The sequence below is a fragment of the Talpa occidentalis genome, unplaced genomic scaffold (genome assembly GCF_014898055.3).
Source record: "Talpa occidentalis isolate TD23 unplaced genomic scaffold, MPIMG_talOcc4v2.1 talOcc4.15, whole genome shotgun sequence".
Lineage (NCBI taxonomy): Eukaryota > Metazoa > Chordata > Mammalia > Eulipotyphla > Talpidae > Talpa > Talpa occidentalis.
In genome coordinates, this window is record NW_023601543.1 from 65,525,053 (window position 1) to 65,543,724 (window position 18,672).

Here is an 18,672-nt window from a genome sequence, read left to right on the forward strand (position 1 = left end):
ATTCATACAAAAAAAAATGGGGTTAAGGGCCTCCCCGGTGGCGCAGCGGTTGAGCACTGGGTTGCGAAGCTGCCCGCAGCCTCTGCAGCACCAGTTCGATCCCCGGCTGCTCCCCGGCCACCGGAGGAGGGTCCCATATGGCGCGCAGACCTCTCCTGCCGCCCGCTGCTCCCCTCAGCAGTGTACCTCGGTCCTTCTGCCTGCTCTGATCCCCGCTCTGGCTCCGGTGAATTCTCTCACCCTCCTGCGCTTCTGACTGTACCCAGTGCATGTATAAACAAAAACAAACAAATAAATAAATAAATAAAAAGCATGCCTCTATTAAAAAAAAAAAAATGGAGTTAAATGGGAGGTAGAAAGGAGTCATTCTTCCACAGAAATTCTGAAATCTCCCTGGCTAAATATTAACAGTTGCTTTTTCAGACCTCACAGTCTAGAAAGAATTTTTTATGGCTTTCTGTTGTGCCCTCTGGGCTCTTGAGTCCACCCTTTGAGTATTCCCTTTTTCAGGAAAGTTGACACATATTTTCAGCTTAACAGCTCTGTAAATATGCTCCTGGCCATAGAATTCTGTGGGATCAAAGGCTTCTCTTCATTCTGTAATGTCTCTGTCCCCCTCAGACATGCTGGTGATATTTCTGCATATAAACTCATTAAGAACTTTATAGCTCTCCTGTGAATCTTCTTGGAGTTCACTGTAGTAAATAAAAGCCACACCCACAAATCTTATAAATACAAACTCTTCTCTGTTGTTTGATTGGGAGGACCTGTGAGACATACCCTTAAAAGTGCCTTTTGGATGACTACAGGTACTCTTGGACACCTCCTTGATTTAACAGAGGTTTTATCCTTGACTTCATCTTTATATTTTCCTGGCAGTGTCCTGGAGTTGATCTTTTTTCAGAAGCCATTTCAAATTTCTTTTTCACTTTACTGCAGCTGCACTCTAACTCCACTGGCAAATCATTTGTTAGCACTAAATTATCTGGTTCCTGCAAATAAATACCCGATGGCTTGTAATAGTGTAAAATGCTTTTTTTTTTTTTTAAACATCCACATCTATCCAGTATTATTACGGTTCAAATTTATATGCTGAAGCTGTACTGGGTAAGATAAAACCATTCCAGACCTGAGCATAAGGACACATGATTTATGTGCCATAAGAACTTAAGGCAGATTTTTGTTTTCTTCCAACATTTATTAACCACCAATTTCCAATCACATGCTTGATGTATGGTAAGATATACATGGTTCTCACTACTGAGCAATTTATGGACATGATTTATCCCTATAGAATATTTTTTGTTAATTAAGTCTAGACCTATACCGGCTAGTGTGTGAGCTACTAGCCACAAATTACTACTTATATTTAAATAGCTAAAATTAAATGAAATTAAAAATTCAGTTTTCCGAATTGCACTAGCTATATGTTGTATGTGCAATTGGACAGCACATACAGGGAACACTTCCATCACTGCAGAAAGCTCCATTGGACAACTGTAATATAAATATAAGCACTAAGATCTAATAGAGATAATCATTTATCCTCCTTTTAAGTATATTTGTCTCTTTCCAGTATTAAAGAGTGAAATATCAAAAGATACTATATACTTCTTCAGTAAATATTCTAACATGCTTCTAAATAAATAATATTGTAAAACCGTGGCTTTTCATATTTTTTCAGATCACAGACCCTTATTAAAATCTACTGAGGGCTTCCCCTGGTGGCGCAGCAGGGAAGAGCGCACCACTGTGAAGCTGTCCGCAGCCTCAGCAGCGCAGGTTCAATCCCCCGGCCAGCCAGGGACATAACCACCTGGCGCAGCAGACCTGTCTTGCCTGCTGCTCCCCTCAGCAGTGTATTTCAGTCAGTCTGCCTGTTCTCTTCCCCACTATGTCTCTGGTGAATCCTCTCACCCTCCCACACATCTGGCCTGTACCCTGGTTCTTGTGTGAATAAATAAATCTTTAAAAAAATCAAAAAAAATAAAATCTACTGAAAGTCAACAACCTTTCCCCCACAAAGTGCATTATTGTACCAAAAGGCATGTTCAGTTACAGGGGATTAGTGGACACCCCATCCCCACCCCAGGCCCTTCCACTGATTTTCTAGGAACCCAGGGACTCAGGTTCAGAATCTACTGCAAAGAGAATTTTATTTTCCCATTGACTTTCAGTATGAAATTAATAATGCAGTTTACAATTAAATATGATTTCTGCTAATATTAAAATTACATTTAGGGCCTCCCCGGGTGTCGCAGTGGTTGAGCACTGGGCTGCAAAGCTGCCCGCAGCCTCTGCAGCACCAGTTCGATCCCCCGCCGGCAAGGGTCCCACATGGCACGACAGACCTCTCCTGCTGTGCCCACTGCTCCCCTCAGCAGTGTATTTTGTCAGTCTGCCTGTTCTGTTCCCCGCTCTGGCTCTGGTGAATTCTCTCACCCTCCCGCGCTTCTGACTGTACCCAGTGCTTGTATAAATAAATAAATAAATCTTAAAAAAAATAAAATTACATTTAGAATAATGGTGATTAGGGGAAAATAAAAATTTCTGATGAATTATTAAGGTTGCAGAGCTGTATTCAAAATACCTAAAAAATAAATGTAACCCTTTGAGCTAAAAATAGCACACAGAAACAGTACATCTGTCAGTTTGGATCATGCATCCTAAAAAGAATATATACTTTTAGCAAATTGGCTGTTCTCCATTAGTCTAAAATACTCCTTCTCCCCTAATCCCAGCCCACTCCACTCCACAACGAGAAAACTTGGGTGATGGAAGGAATGATCTGCTCTCCTTCTAAAATCTAAATTCCTGATGTAATGCTAATTCATGTAACAGATATTAAAAGTGAGTTTGGTGCCTTGATGATGTTATCTACCTGAACTTCAAAATGGAAGGTTGGGATTCAAGAGGCCAGGAAGGCCCTTCTTTGAACTTTGAAAAAAAATGATTGGCTATTTCTTTGAAGATCTGTTGGATTAGATGGAGTTTCTGCAAGGAGAGCTGAGTTATAAATGGAATTGGCTCTAGCCATGGCTGAGGGACAGAATCCTCCTGAGCCAATGTAGAATTTGTATTTGTGTGGAAGAAGCACTGAAACATTCTTTCCAAAAAGTTGTAATCTGAACCATATGAAGCCTGATGAATGGTTATGCCATAATAAAGCTTCAATTAAGCAAAATTCTAAAGGAATGGCCTTTAGTAAATGAATTAAAAGAGTTTGTTAGGATCTCACCCTTCCCCCTTCTTTTCTCCCTTTTACTTTTAACCCTGTGCAAAATCTCTCACCACTATCGATGAGTCTCCTTTGCTCTTTTACCAAGTATATCTGCTCAACCTATGTCCATTACATAGGCAGGTCATAATTTTTTATATAAGTTGATATATGAGTTTAGGCTGAATGTAAACTGAAAATTTGGGAGGAAGCTTGCCTAATACCCATTTATTTTCTTTTCACTTCCTTTGTCTCTTGTCAATTTTCCATTGATTTGTCTATCAGTTTGGATACATTCAACTACAAGTAACAAACAATGCAACTCACAGTATCTTAAATGGAAGGGAATTTATTATTTACCTAACAAGAAGTATAGAGATAAAATGTCTAAGTTTGATTTAGTAGCCCAATGGGGTCATCATAGACCCTGGTTTCTCTTTATCCTTCCATGCTGCCATCCTCAGATGAAAATCTTTAATCCGGTTACATCTTACCTCATGGTGGCAAAATAGCTGCTATAGCATCAGGTAATCAGGTAATCATCCTTACACAATAGCTTCTACAGCAGGAAGGGAGTAAAGAAGACAAATGTGTCTACTTGTTCAGTTCTCTCTTTTATGAGAAAATCTTTCCCATATATCCCATGTGCACAAAGCAGACTTATTTTTTTATTTGCCATTGGCCAATACTGGGTTTTATGCGTACCGCTGAAACAATTGTTGGCAAAGGGGGATTTTTAAATTAGCATCATCATTTTCTGGGAAGGGGCATATTGCTGTTGAATACACCTCGGGGGGTTTAGTAAGAAGAAAGATGAGAATAACTTCCAGGTAGGCAACTAGAGCCTTCTGCTACACCCAGATTCTTCATCTTGATTTTGTGGGACCCACTCTTGCCTTGGCATACCTGTTACTGCCCTACTGATGAGGCGATTTGCTGATTGCCTATCAGTGATCCCAGAGCCTATTATCTCATTTGTTTAAAAATGCCAGCACAGAAGGTGGAAAGAGCATAATAGACTAGGAGGTCAGGCAGACTGGATTTGAATGCCGATTTACCACTTGCTGGCTTCACAAACACGAACAAGTAGTTTAAGGCCTTTGAGACTTTGTCTCCCTGTTTGTAAACCAACTATAATATTATCAGCCTACCAGGGTGGTGGTTCAGATTAAATGGGATAATGCATACACAGTGATTTTTTTTTTTTTTTGGATTGTTGGTCATTTTGTTTCATTCTAGAAAGCTGATCCTGTAGAACCTCTTTGACCATGAGCCATGTACTTCTAATATTGCCCAAGGCAGTTGCTTTTCCAGACTGGTATCTTTCCCCAAAATATGTGCAAATGGTTCACTTCTTTGAGCTTTGCCCACGCCTTACCACTGTTGATGTTGTCTTTGCCAACCTTGGTGAAGTAGTATTTGCCAGGTTTCCTCACAGTGAAATACTCCTTTTTACGCCATTTCCGTACTGTACTGCAATGCAGATCTTTAATCTGTTGTGGAAATGACTTTTTGGTATGCTTGAGATTGGGCTGGGTTTTTATTTTTCTTTATATGCATAGCCAGCATATTTACTGGCCTCCTACCCACTGATTTGTGATCTCACGTTATCATATCCCAAATTTGACATATGTTAGTTTCAATATTATGTATGTGTATAAATGTATGTATACATATGTATGTATGTACACACACAAAATTTCATGCTTGATCCTATATATAGTTTCTAGTACCTGCTTTTTTGCTTAGCAGTATGTAATACACATTTCCCATTCCAAACTTGATTACTGACTATGTAATAGCCTGTTGATATCAGGTAATTTTGTGCTTATTCCCCTATAGTCAGAGATGTAATTTTTCACTACAATACACAATATGTGATGAACATGTCTTAGAATGTTCATGTACTGGTGAAATGCGGCTGTGAACTGCAATTGCATCTGCCTCTCCAGTAGGTATCAGTTTCTGGCCTTCTTGATGGAGCACCCCCGCCAAAGTGAGTTTACACATCTCAAGTTATCTCTCAATGAGTGAATATTGTTATGATGGTCACAGAAAGGCATGGGCCAGATCTTCCTGCAAGGAATGCCTGGTTGTCTGAACTGGGGCAATGTTGTTCTCAGACAGCCATCAGCTTCCAGCCCCTTCAGGGGGGCCTCAGCCCTTGAGACTGCTTTGTTCAAGTTCATGTTCTTTCCAAGATGGACTATATCCAATGACTGATAGAGGCAGGCTATGACACGACACACAGGAGGCTGTCATTGGGCTGACATTGAAGCTGACTTTCCCTTCGCCCAAACCTGCTTCCTTCTTATTTCTTTCATGGGTGTTGACCCTTAACATCCTGTGCACTAAACTCCATCTTGGAAGCTAGTTCCCAGAGAATGCAGCCTGTGACAGTTGGTTTCTTGACTTTGAGCCAGGAGTAAATCCAGAGTCTCTCTCTGCCTGTGAAGATTATGCATATATGGAGGCCAAGATGACTTGGGGGAAGAAGGGGTGGATCTTAATATAAGACAGATCATTTGATGCTTAGAAATGTGAGAGAATCCAACAATTCTTAGAGGAATCAGCTCTGAATATGGAGAGAAATGGAGCCAGGATGGGAAGGGAGGAACAGGAGATTCTTAAACATCTCTAATATACTCAAAATGTATTTTGGAAACTAAGTTTCTTTGAGTTGCATGCATAATCAAGTTTTTATTCTATTATGAAAGTAATTCTTGTTTATAGTACAACATGGAGAAGAAAAGGAAAAACAATATCCAACAATAGACTCTTTTCTATGTATTGTTTATTTTTGAATTTGATTATTTTGCATTGTTACAAATTACACCACTTATATAATTTTGTTATATCATATTTTTTCACTTAATATTAAAACATAAGCTTTTCCCACACTATTGGATCTTTTTATAAACATTTTTTAATGGCTCTTTTATTTCCAACGGTTTTACTATGACTTATTTAACCAGAATATTGACTTTGTGATATATTTAGTCTTTTTCTATTATAAGTGACATTGCAAAGAAATCTTTGTGTGTAATTTTTTTCTATAATTAATATTCTTGTCTAGGGATTGATTTCCTAAAGAGGACTGGCTAGACCAAGGGATTAGAACATAGACTTTTGACTAGTAGTTAGATTGCTTTTCTGAGAGTTAATAGTGGGTTTCAGGTCACTTTTTAATATGCAATAATGAACAGTCTGTATAACTTTGTACCTGTCTGGGTGGCCAGAGACTGGATCAAGAGACCTGGAGCAAAGCAGAACATGGAACTGGGCCTTATTAGTGGGGCGTGGTGGTGGGGGGGGTCCTTTCCAAATGGGCATGGTCCAGTGTCCATCACCTCCCCACTTTTATTTCTCCAATCACCATCTCTCTCATCCAGAATGCAAGTGGCACAGAGGCGATTCCTCATTTGCTTACACTGCATGGGGATTTGAACAATCTCAAAACAGAGACTAGCTTCCTCTGTTGTGTTGCAGATCCCTGTAGGTAAATGTGTGACCAAGATGGTGCTGTCTTTCCGGCCAGTGATCAGATTAGGAAGTTTAGAGTGAAAGATCTCTAAAGTTAAGATGACTGTTTTGAAGCATGAGGCCTGCTACCACTTCAAAAATTAAGGATTTTTATGGGGCATATAATCAAAATGAAAATGCTTACATTGTTCAAAAATGAAAAATGATGTAAGAATTATATAAAATAAAACAAAAAATAAGGATTTACCACCTCCCTGAACTTCAATAGTTAATATTCTAAAAATGATTCCATTCCTACTTCCAGATGAGTTTAAAATTTAAAATTGTATCCAGACAGTCTCTCTGAGACTGTGATTTTCAAGGCTAGCAAGATTCTTGAAGCACTTTTACTTTACTCATGCCTTGATGAAAAGTTCTGAAGAATCATCCAGATCTGCGATCTTTCAGCCCTTATTTCCTACAAATATACCAAAGCAGCTTTGCATTTCTTTTCTCATTAAAATAGGACATTTGATTTGCCTCCTTTTCCTCAACCCCCATTAATTTCACAGGATGGTCCAGTTTCCAGGTACCATAAACTCCCAGTTGTACTGGGATGACTCTGATGGCTAGAGAAACTGGGCCGGGTCTGAGTCACACATTTTACTGCATCTCCCCTGGCATGAGATTGATATATATTGGCATCTTCTCAGAGTGAAGTTGACTCTCTCTATCCTCAGTCCAGAACTTCAGTTGGCATATGGTGAGTCCAAAACAGTTGAGACTCAATTTGATTGGCTCTGGCAATATCAGCTCGGCCAGGTTCACTCTGAGAAGTCCCCTTTCCCTTCATGAATGGCCACAGAAGCTTTAACTCCTGGCTCTGCGTTCTCATAGGCCCTCTTGCATGGACTGTGCCAAAGCAACGCTTTGAAATGTACATTTCATATCATGTGGCTTTTCTTGCTGCAGTTTCTGTTCTGTTTTATTGTAGGATCTGGAGACTCTCCACTAGAAGATGATGAAGTCGGTTACTCACACACTAGATACACAGGTGAATGCTTTGCTTATGTGCTAAGGAGGACCTGCTGATGCCAGGAGAACTTTCCCTTTTGTCCTGCGGAGCAGACTGTAATAAAGTGACCAGACCATGCATTTAACTTCTAATTCCCCATCCAGAAAAGAAAAGAATTTAAAAATGAATATATATATGCTCCTATTAGAAAAATTTAAGAAACAAACCAAAAAAAATAAGAGAAGAAAAAGCATTTCAAATCTCTGAAGTGCTGTCCTTCAGCACTCTGGTGGTCATTTTATTCTCAGAAGTTTCTTTACTGTTCTTATTTCTGCAAAGCCAAGCTCTAGCTGATGAAAGTGAAAATCAAGCTGTGAATTCTGCCTGATTCATACATTACAGCCAGAGTCGTGGAGTAAACCACCCAAGGTCCAATCTAGACTCAGTGCTGTTAATGTACTGAGATTAATGGAGAATGAGAAAACTTGATTTTCATAATCTTATTTCATGGTGCTCCTTCTGAGTTCAACTTGGCTCCCGAAATGTCGAGTAAAGTGTGTTGCCCAATAAAACTTTAATCATAAAGAACTCCATGTCTACACATTTCCAGCAACCCGCCAAGCAGGTATTAAAAAAAAAAAAAAAAAAAACAAAAAACCTAATCAAGAACTCTCTACAGGCTCAGGTAAGTATGTCCACAAATAGTTCTATTGGTGAGTCAGTTCTTTGAAGCTTAGGGAACACTGGGAAAAGCCAAGTTTAATTTAGGTTATTTCTCTCTGAATTGGGTACCTTTTACAATGGAAGCATAATTTGAAGACAATTGGCTAGCAGTGTTCTATTATAACATTTGGCCCCAGAAATAAGTCCACATTCTGGCAAAAGAACACTGTCCTGCTCTTTGTGATACGTCAAGTTCTAGGAGAATCGGGGTAGTACTCATCAGTCTCTGGCTGCAGGGAGTCCTTCATTTGTTTTCCACACAAATGAACAGACTTTCCAATATGATGACTGGTGCCAATGTCCAGAGGTGTTTTCATCATATTCTACATTTGCTTATGACCTTTGAGTGCAAATGCTCGTTCCTATCCAAAGTTCCTAGATCCATTGCCTCAAGGGTTAACCAATCAAAAAAAACACAAAGTTGTTCATTAGATTTTTGGGGTAAGGATGTATTCTGAGTCCTAACACTTCCTGAGTGTTTAATTTTTTCCCCTTGAAAAATCTTCCTAAAACACATTGCAAGCACATGTGGCCTTTAATGTATACAGTAGAAGTTGTCTAGTGCCCCCAATTACTGTTCCCAGTGTCTATACCCACCTCACAGCATGGCAAACATGGAAGGTAGACCAGATGGCCAAAATATATGCCTGCCCCAGAACCTACCCTGAATGTTTAAATACTTCTTAGGAAATTGTTTCTAGTGTTACTTTTTTTATTTTTAAAACTTAGAGGCAAACCGTTGCTAACTCAGGGTTTTGATTTAGAGCCCCAGGCCTCTGGAGAGTGTCTGACACAGAGTATATACTCAATCAGTATTTTGGAATTAAAGTAAAAGAAAGAAGACAGTGAAATTTAACCAGCATTTATTATGTGCCCAGTATGTGGCAGGCATTGCTTTTGATTCTTTTACTTGGAATGCCAACCTATATTCACTCTAATTGAGGAAAGAGGGGAGGGGAGGTGGTAAGATTATCCTGTTGTCATTCCTTATTTACAGATGGAGAAATCATAGATTTGAGAGGGAAGGCAACTTCTCCAGGGTCACACAGCTAGCAAACATTACAGTTTAGGTCTGAAATCCAGCTGTTTTCATTCAACATCTAGAATTTACTAGTGACTCCTCATTAGTCTGCCCCACGACTCAGCCTATGCCAGGAACTCCAGTTAACTGGAATAGTTACCACATTGGCCCAGGGGATGAAAAACTTTCCTGAATAATCGATTAAGATTTCTCCCTAAGTAAACCCTGTCTTAATCGAAGCAGCATAAGAGCTTTCTTTCTCTAAACCTCTATTAAAGGTCTTGCTAAACCTCTTTCACTTGTGGTGCTTTAATGTACTTCAAGTCACTCGCTGATATTTTAATTATTTGCACTGCAGGCCGATTAAACTGTTAAAATATCTTTCCAGTTTGTCTTGGAAAGTAACCCAAAAGATACTCCTTTTGTGAATAAATGAAAACAAAATATTTCCCCCAACACATTGATAGTAACACAGCTTTTGGATGCACAGCCAGCACTGCTGGGATGATTTGAAGACTCAGAATATGGGGCAAATTCTGCTGATTGCATGTTGTATTGAAATATGTGAATCTGTGATACATTCATATACATGTCATGTACAGGTCATGTGTATGGCCCTAAATATTTGCCCTGGGTATATTTGTGGGGAAAAACAACCCCTAATGTGTGCTAAGAATTGAAGGTATATTGCCTCATATTAATTTAAATTGTATGAATAAAAAATTAAAAGGAATATTGTGTCCCTCCTAAACTCACACTAATGTCTAGAAGCTAGAGGATGTGAGTGTTTTCAACATTTGAGTAAAAAACAAGTGGAGGTTTGACACTTTTCTAGTTTGCATATTAGTGAAATTGTGATCAAGAGCCAGAAGGCAAAAGGATTTCCCTTTGGTTGGAAGGGTTCCAGGAGACTGGCCGAAGTTATCAGTCAGAAAAAGTGAGGAGGTGGCATGGACGTGACGGGTGGGATTAGACAGCATCCAAAGTATGTTGGGACTTTGCAAATAGCTGAATCCACTTCTGCATTTCATAGATGAGGATTCTAGTTCTCCAAGAAAGTTAGTGAATAGTCCAGTGTTACATCAGTTGGAGTTAGATGTGTGCCAGCACTCTTGACTCTCCTCAGTAGTGTGTCCAGCACACTCGACTAGCTCACTCCATTTTCTTCATCTTCTTTTGGGTTTCTCACTTTCACTCCAACCTCACGACCTTTCCCCCACATTCATTTTCTCTCTCTGGAGTGTGCTCAGTTCTCAGTTAAGGATTCCACAGCTTTGCCTGTGACATGGTAGAAAAGAGGCAAGAGGAGAGGAAGGCTAGAGATGGTGAAGCACAGACACACTGTGGTCTAGAAGGGGAACAGGGCAGACAGGGAAACGAAGATGACATGAGGCAGTGGGGAAGCTGGGGTGATGAGAAGGGAAGATGATGAAGAGGTAAATCAACAGATGATATTGTAAGATTAATACCATGGATGTCTGTGGTATAAACTACAAAATGTGGCTCCTTGGTATTAAAAGCACCAAGTCCATTGTGGGGTTTCTTGTAGATGATCTTCCTTATTACAGTTGGAAAAGAAATGCACAGAGAGAAATATATATCCCCCTTCTAGGAGTCACAGAAATCAGAAGGTTCTAAATCCTCTTTTTTTTTTTGGAGGGGGGGTACCATCTGTGAGTTTTTTCCAGAATTCATCTTAAGATCATTTCATTATACAAGAGCTGTCTTGGCAATGCTAAGCAAATGTACCCCAAGAAACTCTCACCTGTGATCTGGAAACCTCTTTGATGGCTAATGTAGAACCATCACTGAAGAAAGAGCAAAAAACATTTAAAATTACTTCAGGTATTCTTTTATACTTAGAAGAAAATGATGGACACATGCCTGATGTTTTGTACCTTACTTCAGGGTCCAGATTTTTCTCACTTAAAAAAGCTAGAACATACAGACACTCGGTGTAAACCACGGAAGAAGAAAGAAGGGTCTGCAGGCCTGGTGGAAGCTTCCATGGGTCTCTTAGCTCTAGGTTAAGCCCCAGGATATCACTATTACCGATAGTCTAGGGGCTATTGTTTGAGTCCTGACTTTAGGACCCACTTTCAGCTGAATGCAAAATACTTTATGATGAAAGTGTCAATCAGAGGAGACTTTTTGAAGTAAAAAATTGTATATGCACAAGTTCTGGACAGGACTGTTGATTTTCATGGCCAAGAAGTAGTCAGAAGGGGCCTCCCTGGTGGCGCAAGGGGTTAAGCACAGCACTAGGAAGCAATCTGAAGCCTCTGAAGCATGAATTTGATCCCGGGCCCGCCAGGGAGCAATCCACATGGCTCAGCAGACCTCTCCTGTCTCGCCCGCTGATCCCCTCAGCAGTGTATTTCAGTCAATCCACCTGCTCTGCTCCCTACTCTGTCTCTGGTGGGTCCTCTCACCCACCGCATCTCTGGCCTGAACCCCAGTTCTCATATGCATAAATAAATAAATCTTAAAAAAAAAGTCAGAAAGCACATCCTCAGAAGAGAATTCCTGGGACAAACAGGGTCTGTCCTCTTTCTGGCCACATGATGGCGCACGAATCCCACTCACCGTTAGCTCAGGTGCTGTGGTGGTGTGAGGAGCCCTCAGCTGGAGGGCGGGGGACTCCTGCTCCTGGAGTTGAGAGCCAGGCAGCCTTAAGCAGCTCCTCGGTGTTCCCCCATCCAGGATGCTGTGGCCACTGTAGTAATTCCCGCTCGATGAACTGGTCTTGCCCTTGTAGTTTTGTGGATCTCACAGAACATCTTCCAAAGGCACAGGGAAGATGTTCTGATTTATTAGCGTCATGGTCATCCGAGCTGTGCTCTGGGCAACTGCAAGATCAAAATCAAAATAACCTGCAACTCTGCCCTTTAGAAAGGATGTTAGCCTCTGGCCAGGAGGAGGCATACCTTTTCCATCTGGAAAGGAGTTTTGCTTCTCTATAGGAAACAAGTATTCTCCGACTTTAAGCCAAAATTATATCCTGTGGCAAAAATGTGGAAATTGTAGCTTCATTCACATTAATTAAACAAGAATATCATGAGTTCTTCAAGGAATATGCATAGAGCCTTGGAAAAAATCCAAATTAAACTGATTGACTCCCCACCCCTCCTGTGTATAGAGGGTTGAGGTTACAGGTCATAATGATCTCTGTTGTCCCCCAAAGAATTATGTCTCAGTTAAGAGAAATACTAAAAATATTCAAGCATTTATCAAACATTTCCTTGTGCTGGCCAATGTGCTAGGTGGTTGATAGGCATTATTTATTTAGTCCTCAGAAGAGCCCTATGTCATAGGTGTAGGTACTGACTCAGAGAGGTTATGTAACATGTCCAAGGTCACACAGCGGAGCGAGTAACCCAGAGTAGTAGAGTGACTCAGATCTGCATTCAGGGTATGTCTAACACGTAGTTCTTTCATTATTACCTCCCCACCCAGACACCTCAAAAGACATGAGGCACTACATGAGGTCCAAAATCCGGAAGGCAGCAAGTCAGGGACTAGGGTAAGAAGACACTGTTTCTGAAGCTGTCACTTCCCATTTCTCCCATCTTTTGTTTCTGCTACCTGCAGACACCCCATGGTGTTCCCCCGTCAAGGTGAAGCATGGGGATGTGTACTGCAGGGCCCCGCAAGGAGGCTACTACAAAACAGCCCTGGGAACCAGGTGCGACATTCGCTGCCGGAAAGGCTACGAGCTGCAGGGCTCATCCCAGCTGGTCTGCCAGTCCAACAAACGGTGGTCGGACAAGGTCGTCTGCAAGCGTGAGTAGCCCGGGAGTCGCCCAGCTGCGTGCTGGGGCGTGAGTGCCCGTGAGAACTGAGGTTCTTTGTCTCTGAGATCAGAACTTTTTATTTTTTTAGATTTATTTATTTATTTGTTTGTTTGTTTTTATTTATTTATACATACATACAAGCACTGTGTACAGTCAGAAGCGCGGGAGGGTGAGAGAATTCACCAGAGCCAGAGCGGGGAGCAGAGCAGGCAGAAGGATCGAAGCACACTGCTGAGGGGAGCAGCAGGCAGCAGGAGAGGTCTGTGCGCCATGTGGGACCCTCCTCCTGTGGCCGGGGGGCAGCCGGGGATCGAACCGGTGCTGCAGAGGCTGCGGGCAGCTTCGCAACCCAGCGCTCAACCGCTGCGCCACCAGGGAGGCCCGAGATCAGAGCTTTTGACTGAATGTATTGTGGTTCCCTTTGTGAGCAGAAGCCGGTGAGCTTTCAAAGATATGGGGAAATGAGATGGCACCTTTCTGCCAGAAAAGTGTCATCAACTGTGGTAAAGGGGGAGAGAACAGAGGTTTGTTTGGCAAACAAGTTATGTTGGTTCAGATAGGGCCAGACCCTGAAAAAGTGTTGGGAATCTAGAAACAAATAGGAAACACACAGTCCCCACCATCAAGGGCCTGACGGGACAGCATCAGAGACTGCGGATCTGCATGATAAGTCCTGTCTCCTTTGGGAAAGTGCCAGGGGCATTTTAGATGCTATTGTTACTCAAAATAGCCACCATTGGGGGAGCACCCGTTGGGTGCCAAGCATGTCCCATAATTTGGTTTTTGCAACCCCACTATGATGATGGATGCCATTACTTTCATTCATTGGTGGGGGAATTGAGACTGGAGGCTGCAGGCACGTGATCCAGACTGTGCAACTGGTGACTCGAGTGGCCATTGTCGCTGCTCCCCCCATCTCCCTGGTTTACCAGTTCTCAGTATCCAGCTCCCAGCTTCAGAGAGCTTTGCTCATAATGATTTGCCCCTTGGATTTTCTTGAGAGGAAGAAGAGGCTCTGCTTCTTCAGAGGACTCTTTTCTATTTGGATAAGGAAGAGCCGCCCACTGCAAACTGGTAAAGGTTGGGGGAAGGCTGCTTTCCATGGCTGGAGGGGGGATAATGTCAGGTGTCCTTCATGCCCCAAAGGTCCCCTGCAGGAGCAGGTGGAGACTGACTTAACCTGAGACCCACCTGCTGCTCTTCCTCCCCTGCCCCCCACCCCTCCTGGGTCCCCAGGAGGGGCACTTGCTTATTAAATCACTTGAACACAGATCTTTGTCTCTGGGTCTGCTTCCGAGGGACCCATCCCAAGCCAGTGTGATATGAAACAGTGTCCCTTCTGTGTGACACGCAACCACCCACTGTTTATCTAATTCTGTTATATTTAAATTAACTTTTCAACTTATGCTTTCAGCATTTCTGGACACTGAAACTCTATGAACACAACTTAGAAATGTTCACTATCTGGTTTTTCCTTAGAAAAGCGATGTCCTACTCTTGCCATGCCAGCCAATGGAGGGTTCAAGTGCGTGGATGGCGCCTACTTCAACTCCCGGTGTGAATACTACTGCTCCCCGGGGTACACATTGAAGGGGGAGCGGACTGTCACATGCATGGACAACAAGGCCTGGAGCGGCCCAGCAGCCTCCTGTGTTGGTAAGAAAATATCACAGCTCTCTTGTGGTACATATTTTGGGAGAAGCAGGGGTTGTTCCTGTAGCAATGACCTGCATAAAGTGTGGGCACTCAGCCTTGCTTTCAGTCACTCTCTCTATCCCTAGTTCTCAGCTCAGCCCAGGCCCAAGCGCAGCCTCTATCCTAGGGCTGACTTCACAGCTAATGACTTGCACCTGATTTTTGTCTCTTTCCCTGCTTGCTATTGTGATTGAGATAAAGACCCCAGGAATCCAGGAATCGTGAAATTAGAGCTTATCAGGTAATCAAAGAGAGGATTCAAAGTCACCAACAGTTTGACAGATTTTACACTGAGACAGCTCCTCTGCTACTTGCAAGTTTGAATGAGATGATGTGCCCTTGGGAAAGAAGGGAACAATCAGTTTCTTGTGTCAAACAGCATAGTGATCAAACCACACACTGAATTTTGACAGGGTATTTTTGTTTTCATTTGTGGGTTCTCTGACCCAGGGACTGTTATCTGTACACCCAGGGAGGCAAGACATCAGGGCAGTTAAACTTGACCCGAACTCGGCTGATGAGATTTTCGGTTGGGTTCTGCTTGTTTGGGCTTCCTGTAACTGCCTGCCTTCAGCGACAGAGGTGGCCAGGTGGTGGATTTCATTTCCTCACCAGCGTGACTTTCCTCGACATAACTTCCCAGAACAGGACCAGTCCAATTCCACCTGGAGTCGTAGCTAGGGTTTGGACATTCCTTCTGGCCTGTCACACCCGGAAAGGGATCGCCAGAAGCAATTTCAGTTCTCACTATTGAGAACTGAGCCACCAGCTGGCAGAACTGCACACCCGCCCTGGCGGCGTTGCCTTTCTGGGGCCTTCCGCAGAGGGCAAAACATTTGCTGGGTCAGCCCCGCAGAGAGCACTTTCGTGTCTTCTAGTCCTTTGTCTTTGACTCCATTAGTCAGCAGGCACTCAGTTTGTTGAGGTGGTTCTCCCGGCCTGTCCTGGGAAAAGCAAAGCAATGGCAGCAGCAGGGTCTGGGAACCTTGCAAAATGCACATTCTCAGTCCCACCTGAGATCTACGCAATTGAAACTCTGGGGTGGGACCCTCCCTGCTTGACGAATCCTCCTGGGCATTCAGAAGTGTTAAAGGAAGGAGCCTCTGAACTCAGGCAGCGCTTCCCAATCGTTAGAGAATGTGGGGATCACCTGGGGACCTTGGTGACAATGCAGATTCAAATTTAGCAGGTTTGGGTGGGGGCTTCGATTCTGCTAGATCATGCTCTATGGACAGGGTTTTTGAATCTTGACACAAGGACAGTTGGGGCCAAATCATTTTTTATAGTGGGGTCCTGTCCTTTTCACTCTAGGCTGCTCAGCAGATCTTTGGCTTTTACCTACTAGATGCCAGTAACACCCTCCCCTTCCACCACTGCCACCAGTTGGGACAGCCATGCAGGTCTCCTGGCATTCTCAAATGTACCCTAGATGGGAGAGGAGAGGAAAATCCCTCTCCCACTGAGGATCACTGGTCGAGGGGCTTTGGCTCCCCACCATGGCTACTTCGAGAGCGGCTTGGGTATCTTTTAGAACCCAGCCATGCTTTGTTCCTACCTGCTGATTCCGTCAGTGGGACAGCTGATGTGGAACAGCTGAATGAGATGAGGGGCATCGTGAAACTAGCTAGATGGTTTTCAAGTGCAGCTCAGATCAAGGACCATTTCTGCGAGCAGTGGTTCTCAAAGCGCAGGCATCAGCATGGCCCGAGATAGTTTAGGAATGCAGATGCCCAGCCCCACGCCACACCTGTGAGGTTACAGGCGCTGGGGTAAGTCCTAGCAAACTGAACTTCACAGGCCCTTCAGGGATTCTGATGCTCTAAAGTTTGAGAACCTGCCTTTGAAGGCCACATTTGGGAAGAACTTTAGTAACTTTATACTTGAAATATTGCCTTGGGACCCGCATTACTACTAGCAGGACATTTGTTGGAAAAGTAGAATCTTGGGACCCATCTCAAACCTGACTGATGAAAATCTGCATTTCAGACGATCCCCAGGGCTGTCCCATGCTTCTTAAAGGTGGAGGACAATTGCCTTAGGGCAGTAGTTTTCAACTCTGGCTGCCATTTAAATATGAGTCTCTGGGGCCCTGATATTTTTCCTGAAGCTCCCCCAACTCATGGAAAACCACTGTCTCAGCATCATTACTCATACAGTGTTACTACTGCCAAGACTCACCATTAGGGAACATTCTAGTCCAACCCCTATGAGAATTGATGTACATGTACAAAAACCCTACTTAGATGCACATGCACACTCAGCAAACTACAAGGCCCAATATGACTTGCATCTATGACAGGAAGTGATGTTGCTTCCCCTGCTTTATTCCTCCAGTTCGTCCTATATTTTTATTAAATTCCTGTGTTTGAAATACCTGGAGTGATTTGTTTTCCTGACATATTCCTACCTAAATCCCAGAAAAACAAAACACTAGAATAAATCTGATTCAGTTAACCTATCCCTAATGGAAGAAAGAATGAAGTTTCTTTTTGTCCGGGAGTAGCTCAGCCAATGGGAGAATGCCATAAAGTAACGAATGAGCAGCCACCACACAGCAAACTCCCAGTTTCCTCCAGTGAACATTTTGGTTACAACAGCACCACTGAAATCTATGTAAGTTTGTTCAGGCTTTTGTCCTTGAAAAGGGTGTGTGTGTCTCACATAAGACTATATATTTCAAATAGCCTTTTGTTGTTGTTTCCAGATAAACTTGTTTGTTGATTTAAAAAAAAAAAACCAAAAACTGGCTACTTTGTGTTTGAGGTCAACAGCCCCATTCTACAGGGGGCGCCTGAGAGGTCACTTGACTTGCTCGGGGTTGTGTAGAGCCAAGCCAGGAAAGTCTCCAGACTCTCAGGTCCAATGTTGCCCATCCAGGAACAGCTCTGGCACTGAGGGGCTAAGGCAGCTGGCCACAGCATCCTGACTGCTGCCCTGCTTGGATCTGTCAGCCCTCCAGGAAAATTTCTGCTCAGCTGGCCAATGTTCATTAGCCCAAATCCTCCTTCCCGACTGTTCAGCTACTTCAGGAGTAAGACTGAAAGCAGATGCCACCCTCTAAGGGCAGACGTGTGACAATCCCTCTGGCCTCAGCCCCAGAGGTGTCTTTATGACGGCACCTCTGTCCACTGTCTTCCTTAGCAGCATAACTCATTTTTCACTCTGCAGTTATGTGGTTAATGAGGTAGAGCCAAGGCCTCTGGCCCAAAATATTATCAAAACCCTTCTATCGAAACTCTTCAGAGTGACAGCCTGGGCCATACTTGCATCCTTTGAGAATGGCAGGTCCAAATAATTGATTCAGATTTATTCTGTTCTTTCCACCCTCCCCCCCTACAATTTAGATAGGCATTTGTATTGGTCAGTAGTCAAGAAAACAGAAGCCACTCTAGGTATTTCAAACCCAGGAGAGTTTAATACAGGAAATGGATTCCAAAAACAGAGGAGGAATTAGGAGCTAAAGAGGGGAAATGCTGCTACCAGGGATTAGTTATAGCACAAAGTCATACCAACCGAAGGCTGGAGAAGCTAAAGTGGTATGGTAGTGTTACCCAAGGTCTGTAAGTTCCCCCTCGATGCTGGCATGACTGATAGCATCACCAATGAGAAGTCAGGAGCCCACATTCCTGTTGATGTTCCAGGAGCCCAGGCAACCTTCATTGAAGCTCCTATCAGAAGTTTAATGGCTTCCACCTTTTTCTTGCCGTCTGTTCTCATGAGAAGGTCTCCCATTGGCAAACCTATC

The 18,672-nt window shown here is 43.0% G+C and overlaps 1 protein-coding gene across 1 annotated transcript in view; it reads left to right on the plus strand.

Annotated features, from left to right (window-relative positions):
• Positions 1 to 18,672, plus strand: part of SRPX (sushi repeat containing protein X-linked) — a 111,880-nt gene that overhangs the window by 48,560 nt on the left and 44,648 nt on the right. Inside the window, exons 2-4 of the mRNA XM_037512537.2 lie at positions 7,674 to 7,733; positions 13,030 to 13,221; positions 14,712 to 14,888. Coding sequence (XP_037368434.1) covers positions 7,674 to 7,733; positions 13,030 to 13,221; positions 14,712 to 14,888 — 429 coding nt within the window. The remainder of the gene's footprint in view (positions 1 to 7,673; positions 7,734 to 13,029; positions 13,222 to 14,711; positions 14,889 to 18,672) is intronic.